Source organism: Colletes latitarsis, chromosome 10 (assembly GCF_051014445.1).
Source record: "Colletes latitarsis isolate SP2378_abdomen chromosome 10, iyColLati1, whole genome shotgun sequence".
Classification (NCBI taxonomy): Eukaryota; Metazoa; Arthropoda; class Insecta; order Hymenoptera; family Colletidae; genus Colletes; species Colletes latitarsis.
Window position 1 is genome coordinate 31998502 of NC_135143.1, and position 23771 is coordinate 32022272.

A 23771-nucleotide genomic window follows, 5' to 3' on the forward strand; every position below is an offset into this window, starting at 1 on the left:
CTGTTACCTTCTATACTGACATCTCAACTTTATGCGACACAGTCTTTACTCGATAAATCTCTACAACGATTTCCGATCGTTGATAACTTGTCGTTATTGCAATTATTTTTAACGATACGGTGCAATGTTCAACGCGAAACTACAGACGAGCTAGACGAGGTTCCGTGCGGTTAACAGAGCGTCGACATATCGTCGGTAGTTGAAATTTTCTATTCACGAATCAACGATGTATTCGAATAAAGTTGACAAACTGCACGATTTAGAAACCGTTTATCGATTTTCCCAGCGACCATAGATACAGGATTTCACGCGCATCCTACCTACATAGTATAATAGAATCTAGTAACGTTGACGCAACAAATATATTAAAAAATTTTTAAAAACAGTGTACGGATAAAATTCCATGCTACTATCTATGGATGGAATCCATACTGTTGCAAATGTTATCATCAAGGGCTAGCCACAAATCGCTTCGCTTGTCGCCTACCTAGAAAATTAGCTATTGGTTCGCGATGCTTGAGTGGACTCCGTGGCGCAACGGTAGCGCGTCTGACTCCAGATCAGAAGGTTGCGTGTTCAAATCACGTCGGGGTCACATTTTATATTACTCCTTTTTACAAACATTCTCTTAAGTAAAATATTTCTCTTTTATTTTCAACTCTTATCTTATTATCTTATACAAATTATACAGATTTCCCATAATAATCCTTTTTCATTTCTAAACTAGAAAATGATTTTTATCATTTTCATTCCCGTCGTACAATCGCATGAATTATATTCCAATTTCTACACCAGGGAAGATCGTTTAAAGTTTCGCGTCTGTTTCTAAAGAAAGACCGAACGAATTCAACCATCCTATACATACATATAATAGTAGTGGTTTACTTTATCAAGTGCGCAAGGACAACAATTAACACTTCTTATAACACTCTTGCCTTGACAAGCCAATAATAATCTGTCCCAAATTACTTGACATATTTTCATCTATTCCGTTACAATTCCCATATCTTAATCTATGACAGAAAATCAAAAAATAATACACGAATCTCGAGCATGGTTCAGGAGAAATACAAACTCTATGGATAATTTAAATACGATATCGATGGACATAAAAAATAATAATAGAAAGGAGAAAGGAACGGCGGAAATTTTCCTAGACGTAAAGAGAGCATACGACAACGTTGATTTTAACAAATTAATAGAGATATACAGATGTCTGTGCGCCAAGGATTCCCGCCTGTCCTTGAATCCTGAAACGCCACAACTCATACGTATACAAGCTGACTGTTTATTAGTGTCCGTGACTGGAGAAGTAATTTCCTCTGAGTAGCGGTCTGTCGTCCGATACACATTCACGCAACAAGGGAACAACGATTATGTCTTGAAAAACATTTTAACGGAATTAAAAGAAAATATAGCGGAAAAAGTAAGCTTTCCCATTGGGAAAATAACAGAAATAGATTTGGAAGGTTAGGCATAGCCGTCTTCAGAAACGCAAGTGCAAATTACGACACAGAAAACCGTGGAACGCGGAAGGTTTTTCCTTTCCACTGATAATACCATGTTTTTAGATTCAGATCAAGTTTATTTCGAGTGTGTAGGGCCACGCATCAAGCCCCTATAACACCATTATTCTCCGTTTACATGAATATTCTTTTACATCTTACTTAGCTAATAGTTTTTTCCAGTTTTATTCATCCTCGCATCCTTAATTCGACTGTCTTCGATTACTCGTTCGTTCTCTGACTCGCATTTATTATTTATCTCTAATTTATATCTAAATTTGAAAGAATATTTAAACGCAAACTTTCTACGATATCTACACGTAAACTTGAAATTTAAAAACAAATGAAAAGTAAGTATAAAACTTTTCGGGTGTTAACAGAACAAAAAGTAGAAGCATACAATATCATTCTAAATACAAATTTCGATTTCTTTCCCCATGTTTCTTCTTGCTTCTCCTTTCACGAGGTTCTTCCTTCCTCCGGTGTCACAAACCTATTTCTTGCCTCCCAATTCCTTTGGTTCCTTTTGTATCTTCTCCTCTCTATCCATGAGTTCCTTGTCTGTTCTTTGTTCCTTGTTTGTTCTTTTCTACGGTTCCCCCGATAGTTAAAACACCTTCTAATACATGCTTTGCACTGCTTCTTTATGCGACCAAATTTTTAAACAACTGTAACGTCGTTTAATATTATCGACAATGGATTTACGCTTAAACTTATACTTTTGTCGAGTAACGCTATCTTTGTAAGAAGGCTTTCCTCCCTAAATTTACTCGACTTTATTCGACAAATACAAAACCTTTATCTACCCATTTACACCCACTTGATTTCTCCAACCTTACAATGTTTTGGCCAGGACGTAAAATCTTTCTTGAGTTCTTTAGTCGAAAGCTCTCCGCTTCTCTCGTGTCCTCTTTGTAACATTGACTTTGAATTCATCCTCTTTCCTTCTTAGACAGCTCTCAAACCTAATCATCTTAATCCATACAATGTGGCCATTTATATCCCTACAACATCGGTATTACGTCCAATTCATTGTTCGCCTAAAATGCTTATTTTCGTCTCTTACCTTTCGTTTCTTGGTTCTTCTTTATTTTTTACAATTTCTTTGGTATTTATATCACAATCTTTTTACTACATTTTTCTTCTACTTGTAAAATTACTCTTTCTTTCCTTCTCTTGTCTCTCTCTCTGGCTGTCGGCTTGTTCCGAAGGATGCTGTTGCAATTACGTTTGCATAGTTTTCTTCGGCTATTTCTTCATGCAACCCTCCTTTCTTCCTCTATTGTCGCCAACGACATCTTTGCTACACTAGCGTTCACTAGTGCCACTCTTCTCCTTCTATACTCCATGGCCAAGGAGCCCTGTCCTCTGACCTCTGTCTACTTGTTTCTTCTTTTGCTAACCTTTCCTTCCCTAGAAGTTAGGCTCCCTCCACTGTTTACTTTTTCCTATAATTCTCTACTTTTCGCGTTCCTACTTTTCACTACACTTCTCGCCTGCTACTTTATTCGTCCACGTTTTTCACTTCTATCCCATTTCTCTTTACCGTAATTTTTCCCAATTTCACTCCAACTATCAACAACGCGCGTTCTTATTATCGCCGCCATCTTCACCATCCCCAATACCACGTTATCTTATACCGAAGTGTGGTGTGTACTCACATCCCGCGCACAAGATGCAAAATATCAGGATAACATGAAATCACCTTTCTCCTCTTTCAGATTCAGACTTCTCGTACAGTTCAAGTTCAAATTGAATTTGTTTCGGATACGTAGGACTATACTTGAAACCCTATAACATCAATCTCATACAATTGAGTGATATTCACGCGGGTTGCCTCATTTAGCCCCTCCTAGGACCAGGATAACACGTTAATCAAAAAAGTTCTTTTAACGTAGCTACCTTCTTTCTCCCAAACGTACCGCGACTATATTTATCTAGAATACTGACCGTTCAAATTTAACCACAGACGAGGTATACGAGTAGATCTTTCACCCGATGTATTTTTTCGGCCCATTTTTATGGGGTCTCGAAACCCCATTACCATTTTCATGTAATTCGCAACGTTACCAACAGATTCAGAAATGAATTTTAATCACACTACAGCTGTTTGCCCATCAATACCAATTCAGTGGATAGTTTCTCAACTGACCGCCATCCATGAGAAGAGGCCGCTAAAATCAGCTCCAAATTTTCAGGTCGGTATGGCAGTCAGATTAGGCTATGAAATTCCATAAGGTGTAAGCACAGACGAGATATACGAGTAGACCTATCACCACAGACGAGGTATACGAGTAGACTTTTCACCCAATGTATTTTTTCGGCCCATTTTTCTGGGGCTCTAGAGCCCCATTACCATTTTCGTGTCACTCGCAACATTACCAACAGATTTAGAAATGAATTTGCGTGGACCGTTTCTTAAGAATGTTATGTCGCGAGGAGCCGGAACCATAAACGTGTCATCGGGGTTTAGTTTCGATAGCGGCTCAAGTGGCGATACGCCGGTATCGCGAATGCGTTGCGAAGAACCACTCGTGCAAAGATGCTTCGTGGAATATGATAATAGTTTAACTAGAGGATTTGACCACAGAGTGGGGAAGATGAAGTGATCTTCTGATAAGAGGACTTTTTGAAATTGTATTCTATGTACTTACATACATATATCTGCTCGCGGCAAGAGCGAGAGAGAACCAGGGTCCTGAGGGCACAGGGCATCCTTGACAGTACGGCCCTCCTTTTTCCAAGCCTCTTGACCGTGCCTCCTTCAAGAGGGGGAAACGCGCCAAGAAGAAACACAAGGCCTGCTTCAGGCATTTATTTATTTCGACTTTTCTAACAGTATTTTTGAAATCTAACTTTATTTATGAAGCAGACTTCTCCTGCAAATGTATTTCTCTGCTGTATCTATTTGTAAACTACTTTTCCATATTTATTTTAATCTTTTCTATTTCCGTATTATTTTTCCCAGTTAAAATTTTATCCAAAATCATTTCGTCTTCTCGATTCTTGTTTCTTCGATGTATCAAGTTTTTATATTTTCCTATCTTATCCAAAGTCTTTTCCGCAACTGTTATTAATTTTACTCTTTTTCCCCCATTCTTTTGGGAAAAAGCTATTTTAATCGATACTTCTCGGTTAGGAGAGTTCTTTGTAACGATTATTCTCCTCTCTAGATTCATTATGTTTATTGGAGTGGACTTTCCGTAGTAGTCCATTGCTATTCTAATACCAACTGATTAAATTTTCCTTAACTGCTCCATATTTTTATTTCCCTCTTGAAACTCTATTTGGAGGAACATGGATGCCGCTAATCTATAGTTAGCAGATAGAATGGACATAATCAACAATTTAACCGTCTGGTAAGCAGGAATACATGAACGACGATGGATACAGTAATGCCCACTTAAGCGTCCGCACTTTTTACCACCTTTAGCGTCCACAATCTTGAAAGCGAGCGTCCAGTGTGTCGTGCATACTTGACGCCTGTCGTTATCGATACACTGTATTGTATCTCACTCGCACTCATCCTCTTTCCTTGAATTCGTAGAAATGACGTCGATCAGGAGCGCGGACGTTTAAGTGGGCATTACTGTATTCGACGCGACCGGCGTTACCTCTACGTGCTTCGTGTTAGCCGCAGATTGGAAAGACACAATTTTGAGGAAGAGCCGCGCGGGCCCTAAGCACCTCTGTGACGTAGAATACGTTATTGGCCCCCAACGACCTCTTTCCATTGTTTATTGGTTCATTGACTCCAACACGGGCAGAAATTTCGGTAGGGCTACAGCCCTAACACACCTTCGACGACAATCAGCGGCCTACCTCTTTCAACTTTTACTCGATAATGCATTGTCTCGTCGTTCTAACCTCGCCCCTTACAGATTAAAATGTAATCGCGGGACAGTGACACCGTTTTTCCCCAAAATTTCAATTATTAATGCGATTCTTATGCGTACGTACACCCGAAACTGTTTACAGATTTAATCGTTTCTTCGTTGTTTGTTCTTATCGTGTAACGCGAACACGATCTTACCGCAGTTATTCGTAGATGGATCAAACCTTATTACGCTTTCCCCTAAAATTAACGTGCAGTTCGGTAGAAAGGTGGGGGAATTCGTCTTTCGTATAGCTGAAGCTTGTATGTACATATTAGTCAGCATGCTTCTACACTAGCGCTTCTATCGGTGGCGTCATGAAATTACTGTCGGCTGCATGCGTTCCTGTTGAAAAAATTCCTCACGGGCGAAAGTCAAGGTATGACGGAATATCGCAACAGCGCAACTGAACTGAACCGAACTGAACTGAGCGCACCGTTTGCTATAGACGCTAACACTAACTGTATGATCTCCTGGTGCTAGGAGGGGCTTTGTGAGACAACCCGCGCGAAACTCTTTTCAACGTAGGTAGAAATACAGCTTCCTATATCAGTATGTTTCTCGGATATTTCAGTGCTTGCATGCGGGATGTGAGCACGCACCCCGTCATAAACACCGTTGCAACAGTACAAATGATTATGTTTACAACGAAATTACAGCATTTGTTATTCAAATTTTTTTAAATAGAACGTTCAAACCAGCCTACGCATCCTTTGTTCAACTCCATTTACGCTTCGATAAATGATTGTTTTCTCAATAAATGTACGATAAAAGAGTATAATATATTTAAATCTACCACGTCCTGTCAAGTTCACCGATGCACGTACCTACATACATCGACCATCCACATATCGTACATGGTATTGTGTCGGTAAAGAATAACATATTCCGTTTTTTATATAGTCTGTTACTAATGCAGATTAGCAAGAGCAAACATCTTGATGGTTTCAAATTCCACTCTAATTGCAATAAGTTTTTCTTTATAAAAATTAAATATTATTTGACAGAAAAAAGAAAGTATTCCATTCTAGAAGGATCGATGTAACAAGGGCCCCGTGGCGCAACGGTAGCGCGTCTGACTCCAGATCAGAAGGTTGCGTGTTCAAATCACGTCGGGGTCAAATTCTTTTTTTTTATACATATAAATTTGTAAGAATTGTGAAATTTCAATCTTAATTTCAACTCCTGATTTATTCATACGAAATATGTTTTAAATCATAATCGTGATACCTGAAACAACGGAAATAGCAATGAATGTATCCTTCTGTGTTAGCATCGACATGTTTTTATGATTTTCTTTTAAACATAAATAGTTTAGAATCCTACCGTTCTAATCGAAATTTATAAAAGGGTCAAGAAGGGCTAAACAGAAAATAACCTATCTTAGGATCAAAACGCAATAGTTAAATATTAATTAAGCAATAGTTGACGTTTCAAAGTCAGTATCGAATTTCACTGTTTAAAAGATGTTGGAATTTATTCTGAAAATGATGCGATACATATGTCATAAAAAGTCTCATCCGACTGATATCCTGTATGAAATAAAAATATCGTAGAGATGCTGATTGTTCTAACGTTATAGTACTCGTTATGTCCAGATTGCACGGCTCGAAACACAAAGATACATACTTACTAAACAATATCTAAAGTTCACGATCGTTCAGGAATCCAAGGATCAATTAAACAAATATATCTTTGTGTTTCGATAGATTACAATGATATTATTATTGCAAAAATAAATTTGTTTGATTTTTTAAATTTGACGAACATTTGTTACGGCAGTCGTGGCCGAGTGGTTAAGGCGTCTGACTAGAAATCAGATTCCCTCTGGGAGCGTAGGTTCGAGTCCTACCGACTGCGAAGGCGCCCCTCCCGCCTTTATTAGGGGGGAGAGGAGAGTGAATTTCTTTTTTACGTATAATAAAGTTCCTATTGATATTTTTAAGATTAATATAAACATTGCACTTTGCGCGTTTACAAGACTGTATTGTTGCATTCTTAAGAACAATTAGGCGTTTTTTGTTTCACAAACTTTTTTTTTTTTTTTTTTCTATAAACAAACATACGCTATTTGGCACGTTTACCGCCATACCAGGAACCGGGGTTAGATTCCTCGATTTTCATTCAAGAGAAATTATCATTCTTATATACGTTACATTTTTTTCCTAATTGTAAAAGTAACACAAAAATGAATGTTGTATATCACATACATCGTACAATAAAAGACACTGTTAATTTCGTAATTTCCACATAACCTATACAATATGTAATTTACTTTTTGTAATTTCTGTACTATTCTATAATTATTCTATGTGGTAACGTTCTCTTGGTTTACATGTGTAACCAAACATTTGTATTTCTGTAGACACATTAATTTATTTATTCAAAAACTCAAAATCACTGAATAATGTAATATTCTATTTATATGCAAAGAAAAAAAGAAACGAAGGTGAAACGATACGAGAAAAATTATAACAATAATTATTTCTGTTTAGGTTTGAGTAACGCATGAACAGATTATATGTAAAAGTTGAGAACGTGGTCGAAGGCGCCGTGGCTTAGTTGGTTAAAGCGCCTGTCTAGTAAACAGGAGATCGGGGGTTCGAATCCCCCCGGAGCCTTGTAGAATTCTTTTTGCTCGAAATTGTACTTGAACAAGTATTAAATAATTAAGTTGATAAATACATACCGCAATGCTTTGTAATACCGAGAACGAAACATTTAAAATGATGTTTCGGTCATAATTTGATAGATGAAAGATCGGACCTGATTAATAAAGTATTGATTAAAATATTATTACTCTTTTATGATAATATTCACAATGTACAAGAGCAAATAAGTGCGCATTACTGCGAATAAATAAAAGTGAACGATGTAGAATGTATTAAAATTTAAGCTACGCGTATAATATACTTGTATTGCTTAAAAGTCAAATTTATAGCCATTTCCAGTAACTTTGACACGAGCTACCGAAGGCGCAGAGGAATAAGCAATCCCTAATAAATTTTGGGGTTGTTGCTGTTCCTCCTGTTGCAATTCTACCTGTTCGGGAACCTATGGACGATTACTTTTAAACAAAAATCAGATTTTAATTGCGCACGATACGCACTAACGCGAACTTTTTAATTATTTATACGTTTACCTGTTGTGGTTGCGTAGCTTGCACCTGCGCTTGAGATTGTACTTGGGCTTGTCTTAATGCAAGAAGCTGTGCTAATTGTGCTTGATAAAGAGCAGCTGCAGAATAACCATGCAGTTGTGGTTGCTGAAATTGCTGTAACTGTTGATAATAAGCAGAGGCAGCAGGATCTACAGGAGCTTGATAGGGCAATGGTACAGGTGCTCCAGAGACAAATGCAGGTGGAACTGGTGCAGTCGCATAGCCATTTGCAATAGAACCAACTGGGAACATTCCTAAATAATGACAGAATATAATTACAATGTTACTTTGCTTTTCTACGAACATGTTTTGTACATATAATTTTTTAAATTGATCACGAACCTAAGCCAGGATTTCTATAAGCAAGCGCATTAGCAATGTTAGGAAAAACTCTTTGTGCTAAATGAGGATTTCCAATGTTGGAACTGAACGACTGGTGAGAACTGGGGCCACTGAACGCGAAAGCAGTTTGCGTTAAACCTGGTCTAATAAAACTGAAAGATGCATGTTGATCGGAACTCCCTAGTAAATTCGTCGGTTTCACGCCTTGAACAGGTGGTTCGGCAAATATTGCGAGAAGCATCGTGCAACAAAGTACTATGTATTTCTGAAAATGATACTTGCATTAAAATGTGTAAAGTGATTTATCAGCGACAAGCACATTAAAATAAAAAGTTTCTTTGTCTGATGGAGCTAACAAGACAAGACACTTACCAACATGTTGGAAACTTATGAGAAATTTAAAAAATTTCTCGGTAAATCGAACGACAGTAATATCACCAATGAACATTAACACACTATTCTGACGCTAAGTCAACTTGTGGAGAGTTATATATCGCGGAAGCAGCCGAGTTGATACGTGAGTAGCATTGCATCGACACATTTCCAAGCACACGATGACACTTTCTCCAAGATGCGACAATTCATGAATCGTAATCGCTTAATATAAAATTTCTATCTTTACACAAGACTTTTATCATACACTATGTTGCGAACAATAATTTGTTAATCAGAAATCGAGAATGATAAACACGTGCAAATTCATTTATGGTTTACCGTATATCTTCATTAATACTGATACATCATCGACTAAGGGGGTATTCTACAATAGAACTTGAAGAAAATCGATTTTTTTATAAATTCTATTTTCCGAAAGTATATGCCCTCGAAAATATTACCGCCAATGTATACTACCGGATTCAGGAAAATAACAAAGTTGCCAAAGAAATGGTTGCCATGATATCTCAAATTCTAGAGTAGAATACCCCCTTAAATTATTCACTGTCAAGTAAGTGTGTATTATACAGAGAGATATATTCAACATAATACTATATATATTATCACAGGAAAACTATATAGGGGCAGTGTAATGTTTCAATTCGATTCATCGACAGTCGTGGAATTAACGAGGAAAGTTGCTTTCAATCAGCCGAAAATGGAGTTGATACGTAGACGAGTTATTAATCGTAATCAGTTAGTCGCTCATAGAATATTAAACAACTTATTTACTGGCAGTGATACAATTTATTTATGTCTCGCACACATTCGAAAGCCTTAATTATGTTCGGTCATAAAACAATCGTGAATTTCTTTTTGTTTTTATAGACACGGTATTGACTTTTATAATGTAAAGATACTTTCTTACATGTTTCTATGAACATTAAACAACATTATATATACAATACGTAATAAAAAAGACGTTGCAGTTGTTCAATTTAAGCCTCCATTTCTAAATAGTATTTATTCGTATTACAATCGTGGACGCTTTTATTGCTATACGTTTTAAAAATTTTTTAAATTAGTATGGACACCCCTCTTAGACAACCAGTATTGTGCATACCATGACGTAGGTACTTTTTCAAAATAAGTAGTCCAATGATTTCAACATCAACAAATCAATTGTGAAATACGACGTAAATTTGTGCGCAATGACATTGAATGTTCCCCTTCATAGTATCCTTTTACATACTAGAGAAGTATGATTGATAAAACATACCCATAGCAGTGGTTGCAAACAACGCAAAACAACTCCACCACGTTGCTAAACCTAATAAACCTCTGTATACGTCTGTAGTAAATATCTGTGAAACAATAAATAACAGAACGAATACAGTTTGTAGAACTGCTTATTGCTAATGCCTAATGAAGATTACCTGTTTCAAGGAACCCAACGCAAGTTGAAAATCTTGAGCTGTTTGCACGACAGTACTTTCATTATCGTTGTTATTCGCTATAGTTAGCACAGATTTAGGCAGTTCATTGGCTGGACACTCTTCAACTGCTGTCCCTTTTAAAAGTCCTTCCCAAGTATAACCACCTATAGATAACATGCAAACACACACACACTAACGTGTTAAAATAATGTTATCTACAACGAATAAGTTATTTATCGGAAATCCTTTTACCTAATGTTTTGTACATGAATGTGAAAAATAAACATATAATAATTGGAACGACGAATTGCAACGCTACAACGCATAAATAATAAAACACTGCTGCAATCTGAAACAAATCACAGAATAAATTCTAACTGTTATAAATTAATGTTCATTTCTACTTTCAATTTTTTATAGATACCTTTTTCTGTAATTCAACATTTTTTATTCTACCAGCTTCTTTCTTTTGAGTCTCTAATCGTTGCACAGCTAAATTAAGATACGATTGCAAGTACATTGGCATTAATACGAATTTTAATAAAACTGCAACAACGATTGCAATTAACCTCATGCTCTCGAAAGCCGAGGACGTCATTCTGCAAGAATGTTTGTTTGTTTGTTTTATAAACAGACTATTTACGTGCATATACTTTTTTGTAACATTTACTATTCCTCGACTTACAATGGCCCATTCATACCAGTAAATATTCGAACTGTGAGGTAATCTCTGCTTATGGGCTTAATCCATAAGCTCACTAACAGAAGCGGAGAGGCATAACTAATATTTGCTATTAATACTAATAGCTTTTGATTTTTATAATATCTGGAATGTGCTGTTTTCATTATCCGATTATTATATTATTAGTATTTTAAAAAAATGAATGCAACATTAGTACCTCAATGCATCCCAATGCATTTTAGATACTCTCAATCCTGGGAAAATAAAGAAAGAACCAAGCAAACCACACCATAAGGCAAGGAAGAACTTTACAACAATTTTTGATGCAGGACCTCTACAAAAGAATGTTTAAGAGTATCGTTTAAAAGTGAAGAAAGATAAAAAAAAATACAATAAATGACACCGGCATTGCAAGTTTCTACTTGAATTTTAAGTTCCAAAGACTTACGTAGAGGAAAGACCTTGATTGTCTAAAAACAAGGACGCACTATGATTGAAGCTTACATAGGCTCTGTCCAATCCAATTTCAAGGTTGTTTTCATCAACTATAAGAATTATCATAGCTATGAGGAGATATGCAAATCCAGTAACGATACACGTAGATCTCTCGCCTGTACTCTCCTCTCCTGTGAAATATTGTATCCACAAAGAAAGCAGTACTTTGCTAGATACTAATTAAGGAAGTTAAACTCAAAATACAAGATTTATTCTAGAGGAAAGCAATTTTTTTTTCGTAACGCGGGTCAACCGTGCGAAGGATACAATGCAAAACCAAGAACCAACGAGCACCAAAGCATACTTAGATTGATCTCATCTTTGATCGGATAAAAGTGATTGTACACCTGTTTAGCGTGAATAAAACACAAGTCAATTTACAATAAAGATACAGATATAAAGAAGAAACAACTACTTTGTTAGTGGGAACAAGACATTACCAACCTCTGTCATTATATAAACAGCAGCAGCATAAATAGAAAAATCCAATAGCCACTGGTACTCTGTATAATATTTTAAATGCACAACATCTAATGTAGTTATCTTAGCACTTTCTAGCGTAATATCCAAATTTCTAGGAACATAAAATGTATCTCCAACTTTTCCATTTTCCATGTGTTTGGTTTTCCTCAGTTTTTCTTTAGGCACGCCTACGAGAGTCTTCAGTTGTTGATCAGTTGGATATAAATAACGCACCAAACTATTAAACGATAACATTTCCCATTAAAGTAACACTTGATTTAATTATGGCTGTTACCGATGAAATACATACCCGGTAGAGCATAACATCCACCTTGCCAAGGAAAAATGTGGAGTTAATTTCTGGATGACACTAACCATGATAAGAGTAATGACCAATTGAGCTCCTAAAAGAGCCTAAAACGTTTCACGTGTATTTAGAATAGAATGTTTAATGTTTACCATTCTCTGTTAAGAATTAAACGTGATTATATTCAATGAAATTACCATAGTTTAATTCGTTACAGAATTTGTGAACTACAATGGGTCCACTGGTTTCACGAAAATATACATTTCATCACGGTATCCATAATTCCTCAATGAACTGTTGATTAAATGCTGAGAGACACAGCAATAAATTATCTTGCATTTTACGTCGGTCATGTATATTCAACCATCGTAAATGGCACACGATCGAATAGCTGGTTTTATAAATAGTTGTAACCCCGCGAAACCAAAAGCATCGTAACTCTTTGGATGGGATATGAGGTTATTTCCAGTTATTCCTATTCTATCTATAGTAAAGTAAGATCAACTTGTTTGTGACGACGCCTCAAGAACTCACCGCCAGGGGGCTACGAAATAGCTGGACGCATTTTATTTAAAATAAGGTAACAAATTATTCAACTTAGTTTCAAGATTATTATACCTATTTTTATTATAATCATGAACATTTTCTTACCTTCTAGTTCCAGTTAAAATTTTTATTAATGTAAAGGAATGTTCGGCATGCAGGCAGATTTTAAAACACACCTCTTTTCTTTTAACAATATAGAATATATTTTAAAAAGACAAAACAGGCTTATACACGATTCGACTTGGCGACAACGACCACTCTAAACGGAAATCCTTTTTTGAATACCTCATTTCCTGTGGACTCAGACCCTAGATGCATTCCCCGAATCCATTCATACTCTCGCGATCGATATCATAAACATCCGCTCGATACCGTTCGCCGTTCACCTCTATCCGAAACAGTCTTCGTTCATACACCCAGTCATACCAATATTTATCCCATAACCTACATTACTAATTATTGTTTTCCTTCCCCCTTCCTCGTTAATTTTATTTGAACTTTGAACTTAATTTTACAATATTAGTTACGATAGTTGTAATATTTGTTAATTTTCTATTTTCTTAAGCGTTTTAGTACAATTATTATGCTACTGATACCTATACATATGTATTTGTGTGACTATTGTATTCTTAAACAAATCAGCAATTTCTTTTCTTAAGGTTAATTCTATATGTATCTGATGAAAGTATGTAAATGGCATTTGTTAAATTTTTGCATACGGGCTCGGATCGTGGGTCCTAGGTTTATTAATAAATACAATACAATAAGATAACAAATCATTTCGATCATTTTAATAATCAAATTATTTAAAATACTTGACTCAAGTAATTTGACATTAGAATTATTGAATTAATTGGAATTGAAATTACTTAATTATATGCTGAAAATACTAAGAACCTTTTAATGTCTTTATAATTTATACATTTCTTTACACCTAGCTACGACTGTTCCGCTTACGAAAAGTTTTTTAGCGATTGCTTTAAAAAAGGTGATTACCATCTAAAATTGCTTTCTTTGCACACAATTTAAATATTTTACTATTAAAGTCATCGACCAGCTTCAAATCCATCTTGTGCAATTAAAACCCGCAGGCATGTTCGTATAAACAACAAAAGTGAATTCTTTACACAGGAAATGCTGGTTTTATGATAACACAAAACCTGATTAGATGTGAAGAAATATTTAGTAGCGCATCGGTATGTAACCGAACTTGAATCCCTCTTGATTTTTTATACATCCACTTAATCGAGAAATTAAATTACCGCTACTTGAACAATTGAGTTTATAAATCTTTTTTTAAAAAAATACGGACATCTGTGCGAGCATAATATGCTGGCGATTTCCGTCCTAAACGTTTTCAACCAACATCGTTCTATTAACACGTAGGTACATACGGTACCAAGGTCTGAGAAGAAAATCTTGCATTACAGTCTAGGATCTAGGATATTTTTTATTAGGATATCTCGCCAATCGACATGTATCTTTTTAGCAAAATAAGCTATTTTACAAACTGACAAATATATCTATGTACATATATGCGGCACTAGGCTATGACAAAATTTATTTTGAACATATTTTAATGAAAGGAGATTGGTAAAAGAGTTTTCTGAATTTATATTCGGGCGATAACGGAACGTTTGCGAATACTCGTACACACATACGGCTACAGATGCTTGAAAAAATATAAATAATTCGTTTACTTTCTATTAACGCTTGCACTATCAAACTAACGAATTCAACTGCTCTTTGCAAACTAAAAAATGTAATTAATAAATCTCTAGACCAAGAACATCCTTCATCTATTTTATTGGTTTTTAGTTCAACGATACTGTTCATTTCCAAATTTATTGCAATACGTTATCAGAAACTGATGAAGAACAGACACCGCACATCTGCGGCAGTGGTCTTACTGTTAAATACAAGAATCAGGACGCCCGTATATGTATACGTACATACACGTGTGGCGGTGGTAGCGAATGTATTAATACGAATTGGTTTAAACCATTAATTAGCAGTCCTATGCGCAGCGATCCTTTCAGGATCTGATGCGATCTTGCATCGCGGGATTTCCATTCCATCGATCACGTAATACGATAATTATAAACGATCTTTCATTCAAGTGACATACGTATGCAAAATCAACTAATCGTATGATTGATTCTTTGATTTATCCAAAATATTATAAATTTTATTATACTTTAATCATATTGAGTACCAAAGGGTTTCGATCGATTATTTACGTTTTCATTTCATACGAAATTATGGTATTACAATATAATCGGGTCCCACCAGAGAGCAATCAGAATGTTCACGTTAAATCATTTGGTCAGACTTTACACATTTTCGGAAGCTTCAAATTTACACTAACACGATAATAAAGAAACGTTGAAATGTTCTAATAATCAGGTTACAATTTAATAATAATAAGTAATATTCTTGATACAAATTACAACATCGTCATCATCATCATCATTATCATCATCGTAATTCGTTCTGAATCTCTCCTAGCTGGTCTCATCGATAAGGTCTATCCTTTAGATAATCCTGCTATAAAAGTGATACTATTACTCGTTTGAATACTCTGTTGAAAAAAATTATCGACTAACAAATTACCGATTAATCGCAACGTGATCAAACAACTAATTACGATTATGTTTAAGGCAGAATCTGCTATGAGATATGTCTGATTAACAGATCTGGTATGTTAATTTATCATACGATTAAGCAGGGAAGCGCCTAAATTAATAGTTGCATCAGGACGCTATAGTAGCTTTATCGACGCCCCTCGCCCTCCTCTTTGAGGAAAAACGGACGAACCGTTTATTCGGAACAACAAATACGAGTTACGCGGAGGAAGAACCGATATAAAAACAACAGACTCATCGATTCACGCGACCAAATGCCGACAAGTGTTCGTCAAGTGTAGGCAGCGCAAAAAGTCTTGTGTACGTATGTTTCGTTCTTTTCTGATTTTCTGATTTTCTAATTTTCTAATTTTCATTGTAACGCGATATCAAACAATGTAACGTCAACACACAAATAACTAAAAAAATTTTACATTTGTGCGTAAATTAATTTCCTTTTACGTTTCATTCAATAACGTATTGGCATTCTTTCGACCATCGTTACGAATCGTTCGTAATTGTAGAGTTAAGCGCATCGCTGAAAATGCGACGTCGAAATAATTTGTATCATTACGCAACTGATCGAAGAAATTGTATAATTTTCAATTATATTTTATCGTGACCGAGCAGAAAGCGAGGGTCAAGGTAATCGAATTAGTAACGCGATATCTACCAACCAAACACCGAAATCGAGATAAAAAGATCGAAGAAATCGAAATTCTCGCGCGGCGTAGCCTACCGAGAAAAAACAAAAAGATTCTTTCGATTCCTGCATTAAAAGTTGTCGCTTTAACTTTTCGCTTCACGATTAATGTGTGACTAAGCACCTGAACAAAAGATCGCTCCATATATGATCAACCTACGTCGACTAACTTATAACATTTCTTGGACTCGTTTCTGAAACGGTACGCGTAACTGTATAGTTAGATTGAAGAACAAAACAAAAATTGTAAAAATCCATTAGGGTGAGATTCCCGTCAGGAATATTAAAAAAATCGATTTAGGCGTAAAATATAGAAACGTTGATATTTATCCTGTTTACATCTATCTCCGTGAAACGAAAAAGGATCGTTGTCGATCAAACTTTATTAAGTTGTCCAACATTTCTACAGAAGTTGATATTCAAAATCCAGTTGATCCTGAAACTGAGAAATTATTTAAATATTTCAAGGTTTCTTTAAACAGGGAAAATTTGGCTTTATCTGAAAGTTTACCTTTATTGTAACAACATCCATACCTATTAGAATATCTTAACTAACTTGAATAGAAAATTAATCATATATATTTTTGTTTTTAATAAAAGTGATTGATTCAAGAATTATTAAATAATGCATTGACTTGAAAGTCTGAACTGCTAAATGTTGACATTTGTATTTGTTATACTTTTTGCTAAAATAAATTCTAATAATTATAAGTAATCGCCTACCTAATAGGGATCCTTCCTCAACATAACATGTTTATACTTTCATGCAACAGAATATATAAAGATTTCATACGTTCGCAGGTAGTTAGAGTGCAAAAATAACAATAATGGCGCTAATATTTGTTACTTCTCTTCTTTTCTTGATATTGAGCTGCCTCTCCCACATAGAGAGCAGACCAAATTATATAGAGTGTCAGAGCAATTTGGAGTGTGGACCAGGCCATTGTTGTAGCATAGGTATTCCTCTTGTTATAAGACAATAAACAATAATATTTGATTCAAGTATTTTAACAAAATGCATTATTTCAGGGCCCATAAGATACAGTATGCCACAATGTAAACCCATGCAAACAGAAGGCCATATGTGTAGACCCCAAAGCGATTCTACGATTAATATGACTGCAACGTATCCTGATGGTGCTGAAGTATTACTAACCAATGTTCATTACATCCTATGTCCCTGTGCCGATGGATTATCGTGCGATAGAGGTGTTTGCATGGATACGAGCGAACAACGTGACAAGAATTATCTAATTAATGAAAACATTAAGGGAAAAGATTAACAAGAAAAAAAAAAGGTAACAAAGCAGCTATACAAAACAGTGACAATGATTAACGATAATATCTCAGCGGATCTTACAGTTTATAATCGACTGTATGACAATACTATTGACAAGATATATGATCGTATGCTTCGTCTGTGGTAACATCGGGCTTTACATAAAATGAACAATAATCTTATTGGAAACAATTTAAAGAACCTGACCTCAATGACACAAATTGTGAACCAAAGGATTAAGTAGCTTTAAATTAAAATGAATTGATAAGACTTGTATTAAACATCATTGAATCAAAGGAATATAATATTAAATAAACTTAAGAAAACGTTGTGATAAAATTATATATGTATTATGCATTTATTGATTAAATTTCGAAAGAATGAAAATAATCGCTGTATTCTAATCGATACACGTTAATAAGATAGTTTCATGCTTAGTTTCGTTTGCACTCAAAGTTTGTATTTCTAGAGTAATTCGAGGTGTTAGAGAAAAATAATTATAACGAACTTACAGCATATAATACTATTAAATAAATATATATATAAATATATATATTATTTTTACTTCTAATATAGAACAATGAAATCGTTCTGATACGGAATTACGGACAAGGTACCTATACACTTCGTATGAATAAAATAGGACCTGAAGAATACCACCGGTATATACACTACTATTTTGTATGCCTTTGATTAATTAATTTTAAAATATAATTTATTCCTTTGTATAATATCATCTATAATTTATTCTTATACGTATTATTACCCACATAAAGTAACTGTCCTACCTCCTTCTAGTTGCTTCTGCCTTACTTACACCATAGACAAAGTACCGAATTAAAGCAGCAAACAGACCAGTGTTACGGTGTTATTATTACCAGACAGTAAAAACTGATGCCAAAGCCCAAAGGAAACTGCCCCATCGCTTACATTACACGCCCTAATCATAGTCGCGTGTACATAGATGAGCTCCGGTGCTTTGAACAGCTTCGGGGATTCGAGAAAGAAGGTAAATGTGAGCCTTTCCTTCTCGCTCTCCAAACAGTTAGAATCTGACTTGTGCCAACTGGCATCGGTTTTGAGTCTCGACTGCCCAGGCATTTTCATTTTCCGACTTATGTATACCTATTACACCATAAACGAGGTAGTACAGTCCTATCGTTTAATGGGACTTTACGATACAAAAAGACTTTACTACACTTGCTAACTTTACCGATTTCAGTAATTCGATTGACCATAGTTGAACTATGATAGTTCTCAAGATCACCGTGCTTTAAACAAAGAGGTTGTTCGACGTCTACTAGTTTTTTTTAACAGGTCGGGTACCTACACCGGTATCACTACAGTTCGCGTAACACAAACTTCCTATACCTCGTCTGTGGTTCTGGTTCCTAGTTTTCACTAGATCGGTATTTCAGTTCGTATGATCTCAACTTGTATAAGATTTTAAATCTGTCTTATACGTCGTTTATGATCGTAGTACTATGTTATTGCAGAAAATTTTATCACCTTCATTGTCAAAACATTATAGATGCTTTTACTATTGATGTTTCTGTTAACAAAGTTCTTTTTTCGTACATGAAAAGTATTGTTAAATTAAGTGTGTTTCAACGGTATGGACAGTCAAGTGTGTGGGAACGGTAGATTGTTAGATCTGATCGATGAGGCTTGGCATAAGGAACGTTTGCCTATTGATGATATTGTAGTACCAGTGGTAGAATTACCCGATCCTGAAAGCGACAATGGTGATTCTCACATGACATTGAAGGAATTAGAACAAAAGTGGAATAATCTAGCTTTAGGAACTCTCAGTGAAAATCATTTACATTCCCCGACCCCGTCTCATAATTAAGCAAGTACCAATTTATCGTGCTAAGAACTTTACATAACCAATGTTCCGACAATTTGTTTACTTCCTCTTTTTATTAAAGATTCAGAATGGAGTTTCCAGATATAGGAAAAAGATGTTCGATCAAAGACTGCAAGCAATTAAATTTTTTACCATTTGTATGCAATCATTGTCATGACATTTTTTGCAAAGAACATTTTCATATAGCGTCTCACAAATGTTCAGGTTTTCGTGAAAATGTTGGAAGCACTAAAACAAAGGCTTCAAATTACACGTGTTCAGATGAATCTTGTAAAGAAACTTCACCCATTGAGATGCAATGTATCAAATGCAAAAAACACTTTTGTTTACAACATAGATATCATGGATGTCTGGAATATACTAACGAAGAAAAGACAACAAAGTTGAAAAAGTGGCAAATACCAAAGAAACAGTTTGCTGAAGCAAAAGCCATAGTGGATCAAGAAATTTCAGACACTTTGAAGAAATCCAAAAATATTGCAATGGCAAATAAAGTATCTATAAATTATATAAATAATCTACGATAAACAATTATACATGTGTGTTTAATTCAAGTATCATTTATTTAGGTACGTCTTATGCGTATAAAAGGTTCAGCCGTTGGTCCTAAAAATGTACCGATGAATGAACGTTGTTATTTCCTCGTATATTTGTCAACTAAAGTATCTAGTAAGAATCTAGGACCATCAAAAGGTATTTACGTGAACATAAACTGGACAATTGGAAAAGCTATAGATTCGATGGCCGACATACTGAAAATATCAAACAATAATAACGTATCGGGCGTATCTAAATTACAATTGTTTCATCATTTAACTGGTACACTGGTATGCGATGAAATGGATACATTGCTAACAAAATTATTTGAAAAATCTGAACTTGTCGATGGACAAAGTGTTATTTTAGAATATTCAGACACTACGGCTGTAGATATTTCTTTATATAAATAAACTTATTTACAGTAAACGGCAAGATTAATTTTTGTTCCTTTAATTTTCAAATGTATTAACTTTTAAATCTGTTGAACATATTTCTTTTTATATATAATAGTGTAGTGGTAGTGGCAAAAATGCAATGTTAGAATAATACTTGTTTATTACAAACTAGACAGTTTCATATATCAGTTTTACATTAATTCTTAATAAAAGAACACGCAGATGTACTCTATATGCACTCAATGAACAAATTGTTTACCAGATTATTGTCAGATTTGTTCCAAATAAAATATAAGACAATATTCTGACTTTGGCACTGGACGTTTTTTTTTATTTATGCACTTCAGTTACACTAATATAGTAAAATAAAAAAAATCAACAATATTAATTTGTAAATAACTATATGCTTACCGATATTAGTATAATACGATTGTACGAAGATTAAAAAAGACAAATAATAGCAAAAGTCTCCGAGTTAAATTGTTCGACTGATGTGCGTGTTTTATCCAAGTACTTATCTCTTGTATTTCATTATGTCAAATTATTGTTACTCCTTATAAAAACGAAAAAAATTCTTATTTTAAATAAGAATAAAATACACTTACATGCTGAAGTATTTCTGCAAATAATTATGTAATTATTATTGTAATAAAGCAAGCCGTATAAAAAGGTTTGAATCTCTTCGATTGTGTCTACCTTATAAATTATATAATATTCTTGTAAGTCTTTTGTAGATCAATTATTTAAAAGCTTAAACTTTCCAATACTTACAATATATATTAGATACACTATGCAGATAATAACTTGAAATTCTGATGCAAAAATTACTATTATCACAGCCGACTCTACTACAAGCCATGCCGAGCGAGAGGCAGTAAAGCCGCGAGAATCCGATTTTACACTGGATAGACAGTAACGCACAAATGCTACACGCTCTTTCTCCATCAAGTGCAAAATCAGAATCTGGCGATTTTACTGTTTCTCGTTTAGCGTGACTAGTACTGGAGTCAGCTTTGCTATTTTATATAATTCAATACCATACATGAATATTTTTCAAAGAAATGATATTTTTATACATATAAAATTATTGCACGTCATTACCGAATCAAATATCTTGGTACGTACGCGTATATTTGGTTAATCTTATATCAACTAAAGTTTTGTCTTTAAATATTGGTAGTTTTTGCAACAGAAAATTCATATACATATAACTAAATGTATAAATTGAATATCATTCAGACTCAGATCCACTATTCTAGAGTAAACTGGTATGAGAGTAATCAACTTCTTACTATGTAAGATATGTAAAATTTTGAGAGAAAATATATATGGCTATATGACCCAACAATTTGGCAGTAAAGACAAAAAGTAATAAGAAAAAACAAAAAATTGGTTATAAAAACATGGTAATACGTAAGAATAAGTAAAAGCTAACCTTTGCTTAAATATATATGAAAATAATTTTTAAAATAAAGAACAAGTCTAATCAAAGAGAGAATGCAGAGTATGTATACAGAGATCGCGAAAAGAACGAGTAATGTCATTCGAACATTTACATGTGTTTCAATATCTTGGCCTCGTGTTCGGCCACTGGCCACCTGCCTGCTGGGGGGGGAATGAATTTGGTAGCGGTAGGTGGCCTGAAGTCAAGCTCAGGAATGCCAACGAGACTTTTGCAATTCAATTTGACCTTCTAACGTTTTAGCAAGATAAATGACAAATAGTTGGCTAAGAGCTATACCCAAAGCAATGCCCGCTATTGTATAAAGATTACGTTCTGCCCAACTTCGTACAATTTCAATGCAACCGCTAGTCCATACCTTCTTGCCTGCTTCAGATACCGGTAACATCTGAACTTTGTATCCACACATTATATTCATAAGACCACTCTGAAAATTTAAGTAATACTTTCTTTCCTTATTTCTCAATTCTATCGATAAAATACTATGTACAATTAAAAGTAGACTTACCGATATATCGGTAGCGTTGATACAACAAGAGAATGGTACACCGCACCGTTCTACGCTAGGACTGGAACAATTAAAGTATTCGTTTTTCCCCCAGTCTAGATAGCCTTCTTGACTTAAGCCACAGCATCGAAACTATTCATGAAAATATTAACATATTTCGTGTCATTAGACTTGATGATATATCTTAACAAACATTCGTTTATAAAAGTACTTGCTTCTTGTTGTCCAAAATCAATAAAATTTTGTAGATCAGGATCCTCTCTATACGTTTGTATAATTTTATCAGTGAATGACTCCTCCAATAAAGATTGCAATGTATGTGGAAATATAAAACCAACAATTGCTACGCCCATTTCAAGGAGAAAAAACACCAATAAACATAACGAATACTGTAATAAATAAATAAATATTATATAATCTGTTTATAAATTAGAAAAAAAATATATATATATATATATATAGCAATACTAACAAATTTTAGAAGACAAGTATTTTCACGCAATGCTCCAACACATCCTGCGAAACTAACAACGAAAACTACTCCTCCTGCTATAACCATCACAAGCGAAATATTCAGGACTACATCATATACATTTTCCACTCGAACAGAACCAGTTGCTTGCCACTTGTCCACAAATGCATATAAACCCACTCCGATTAACAGTCCTCCGAATAACTATACCATACAACATTTATGTTTTAAATTTTACTGTACTTTTTATCATATTATATGTATAAATAAATAACGAATGTATATAATAGAATTTGCTACTTAATTATTCGTACGTCAAATTATTAATTGTAACGATAACATAGATCAATTAAACCAATAATATACCAGGGTTCACTTACCCAAAAAACAAAATTGAGTAAAAATATCATATACTTTACACACGAACTAACGTAAGTAAAGTTATTTGTTCGTCTCCGGTTATTCATCGTTGTAAGGTAAAAACAGTTTTACAAGATATTAATTGGTATGTACAATTAATATAAGCACTCGCACTTTCAATTATTATATATATACATATACACAGAAATTACATCGATCGCATCGCTAATTTGACAATTTCACATACTGGACGCATATTTGTGAACTTTTCACTCGATCGTTGATAAACAATATTTGATTGTCCATGTATCAAATCAAAAGTATAATACACCATACTTTGACAACTTACTTTGCATCCGCCATTACAGTTCCG

At 34.6% G+C, this 23771-nt stretch overlaps 4 protein-coding genes, 1 long non-coding RNA gene and 4 other non-coding genes across 11 annotated transcripts; 5 read left to right on the plus strand and 4 right to left on the minus strand.

Moving 5' to 3' along the window:
• Nucleotides 1-505: 505 nt before the first annotated feature.
• LOC143346753 (uncharacterized) lies at nt 506-5490 on the minus strand. Of its 2 annotated transcripts, XR_013080503.1 has the most exons (4): nt 5120-5479; nt 2572-4817; nt 1561-2509; nt 506-627 (listed from the first exon to the last, which is right to left on the minus strand). It is a non-coding gene; the product is annotated as an uncharacterized LOC143346753 (long non-coding RNA). The 2 variants fall into 2 exon arrangements; XR_013080502.1 differs by lacking the exon at nt 506-627 and having other exon boundaries at nt 1565-2509; nt 5120-5490.
• Trnaw-cca (transfer RNA tryptophan (anticodon CCA)) lies at nt 524-595 on the plus strand. Its single transcript has one exon. It is a non-coding gene; the product is annotated as a tRNA-Trp (tRNA).
• Nucleotides 5491-6429: 939 nt separating the features above from the next.
• Trnaw-cca (transfer RNA tryptophan (anticodon CCA)) lies at nt 6430-6501 on the plus strand. The gene has a single exon. It is a non-coding gene; the product is annotated as a tRNA-Trp (tRNA).
• A 409-nt stretch (nt 6502-6910) lies between these two features.
• Nucleotides 6911-9882, minus strand: LOC143346752 (uncharacterized). The gene is made up of 4 exons (XM_076775176.1): nt 9255-9882; nt 8883-9147; nt 8523-8794; nt 6911-8434 (listed from the first exon to the last, which is right to left on the minus strand). Exons 1-4 carry the CDS (start codon nt 9258-9260, stop codon nt 8303-8305), a joined length of 675 nt encoding a protein of 224 aa, XP_076631291.1. The 5' UTR covers nt 9261-9882; the 3' UTR covers nt 6911-8302.
• Nucleotides 7159-7240, plus strand: Trnas-aga (transfer RNA serine (anticodon AGA)). The gene has a single exon. It is a non-coding gene; the product is annotated as a tRNA-Ser (tRNA).
• Nucleotides 7928-8001, plus strand: Trnat-agu (transfer RNA threonine (anticodon AGU)). The gene has a single exon. It is a non-coding gene; the product is annotated as a tRNA-Thr (tRNA).
• A 196-nt stretch (nt 9883-10078) lies between the features above and the next one.
• Nucleotides 10079-13281, minus strand: Emei (transmembrane protein 161-like emei). The gene is made up of 11 exons (XM_076775171.1): nt 12837-13281; nt 12643-12746; nt 12315-12570; nt 12138-12217; nt 11824-12039; nt 11593-11709; nt 11379-11519; nt 11118-11292; nt 10946-11042; nt 10694-10857; nt 10079-10621 (listed from the first exon to the last, which is right to left on the minus strand). The coding sequence occupies exons 1-11, from the start codon at nt 12837-12839 to the stop codon at nt 10502-10504; spliced, it is 1473 nt and encodes a 490-aa protein (XP_076631286.1). The 5' UTR covers nt 12840-13281; the 3' UTR covers nt 10079-10501.
• Nucleotides 13282-19230: 5949 nt separating this feature from the next.
• On the plus strand, nt 19231-20627 carry LOC143346751 (anaphase-promoting complex subunit 13). 2 transcript variants are annotated; one of them, XM_076775174.1, is made up of 3 exons: nt 19504-19643; nt 19723-20155; nt 20231-20627. In XM_076775174.1, exons 2-3 carry the CDS (start codon nt 19730-19732, stop codon nt 20609-20611), a joined length of 807 nt encoding a protein of 268 aa, XP_076631289.1. In that variant the 5' UTR covers nt 19504-19643; nt 19723-19729; the 3' UTR covers nt 20612-20627. The 2 variants fall into 2 exon arrangements, with proteins under 2 accessions (XP_076631290.1, XP_076631289.1); XM_076775175.1 differs by lacking the exon at nt 20231-20627 and having other exon boundaries at nt 19231-19643; nt 19999-20138.
• A 111-nt stretch (nt 20628-20738) lies between these two features.
• Nucleotides 20739-23771, minus strand: LOC143346749 (tetraspanin-33). Its single transcript, XM_076775173.1, has 5 exons — nt 23419-23771; nt 23039-23242; nt 22782-22955; nt 22567-22698; nt 20739-22485 (listed from the first exon to the last, which is right to left on the minus strand). The coding sequence occupies exons 1-5, from the start codon at nt 23503-23505 to the stop codon at nt 22249-22251; spliced, it is 834 nt and encodes a 277-aa protein (XP_076631288.1). The 5' UTR covers nt 23506-23771; the 3' UTR covers nt 20739-22248.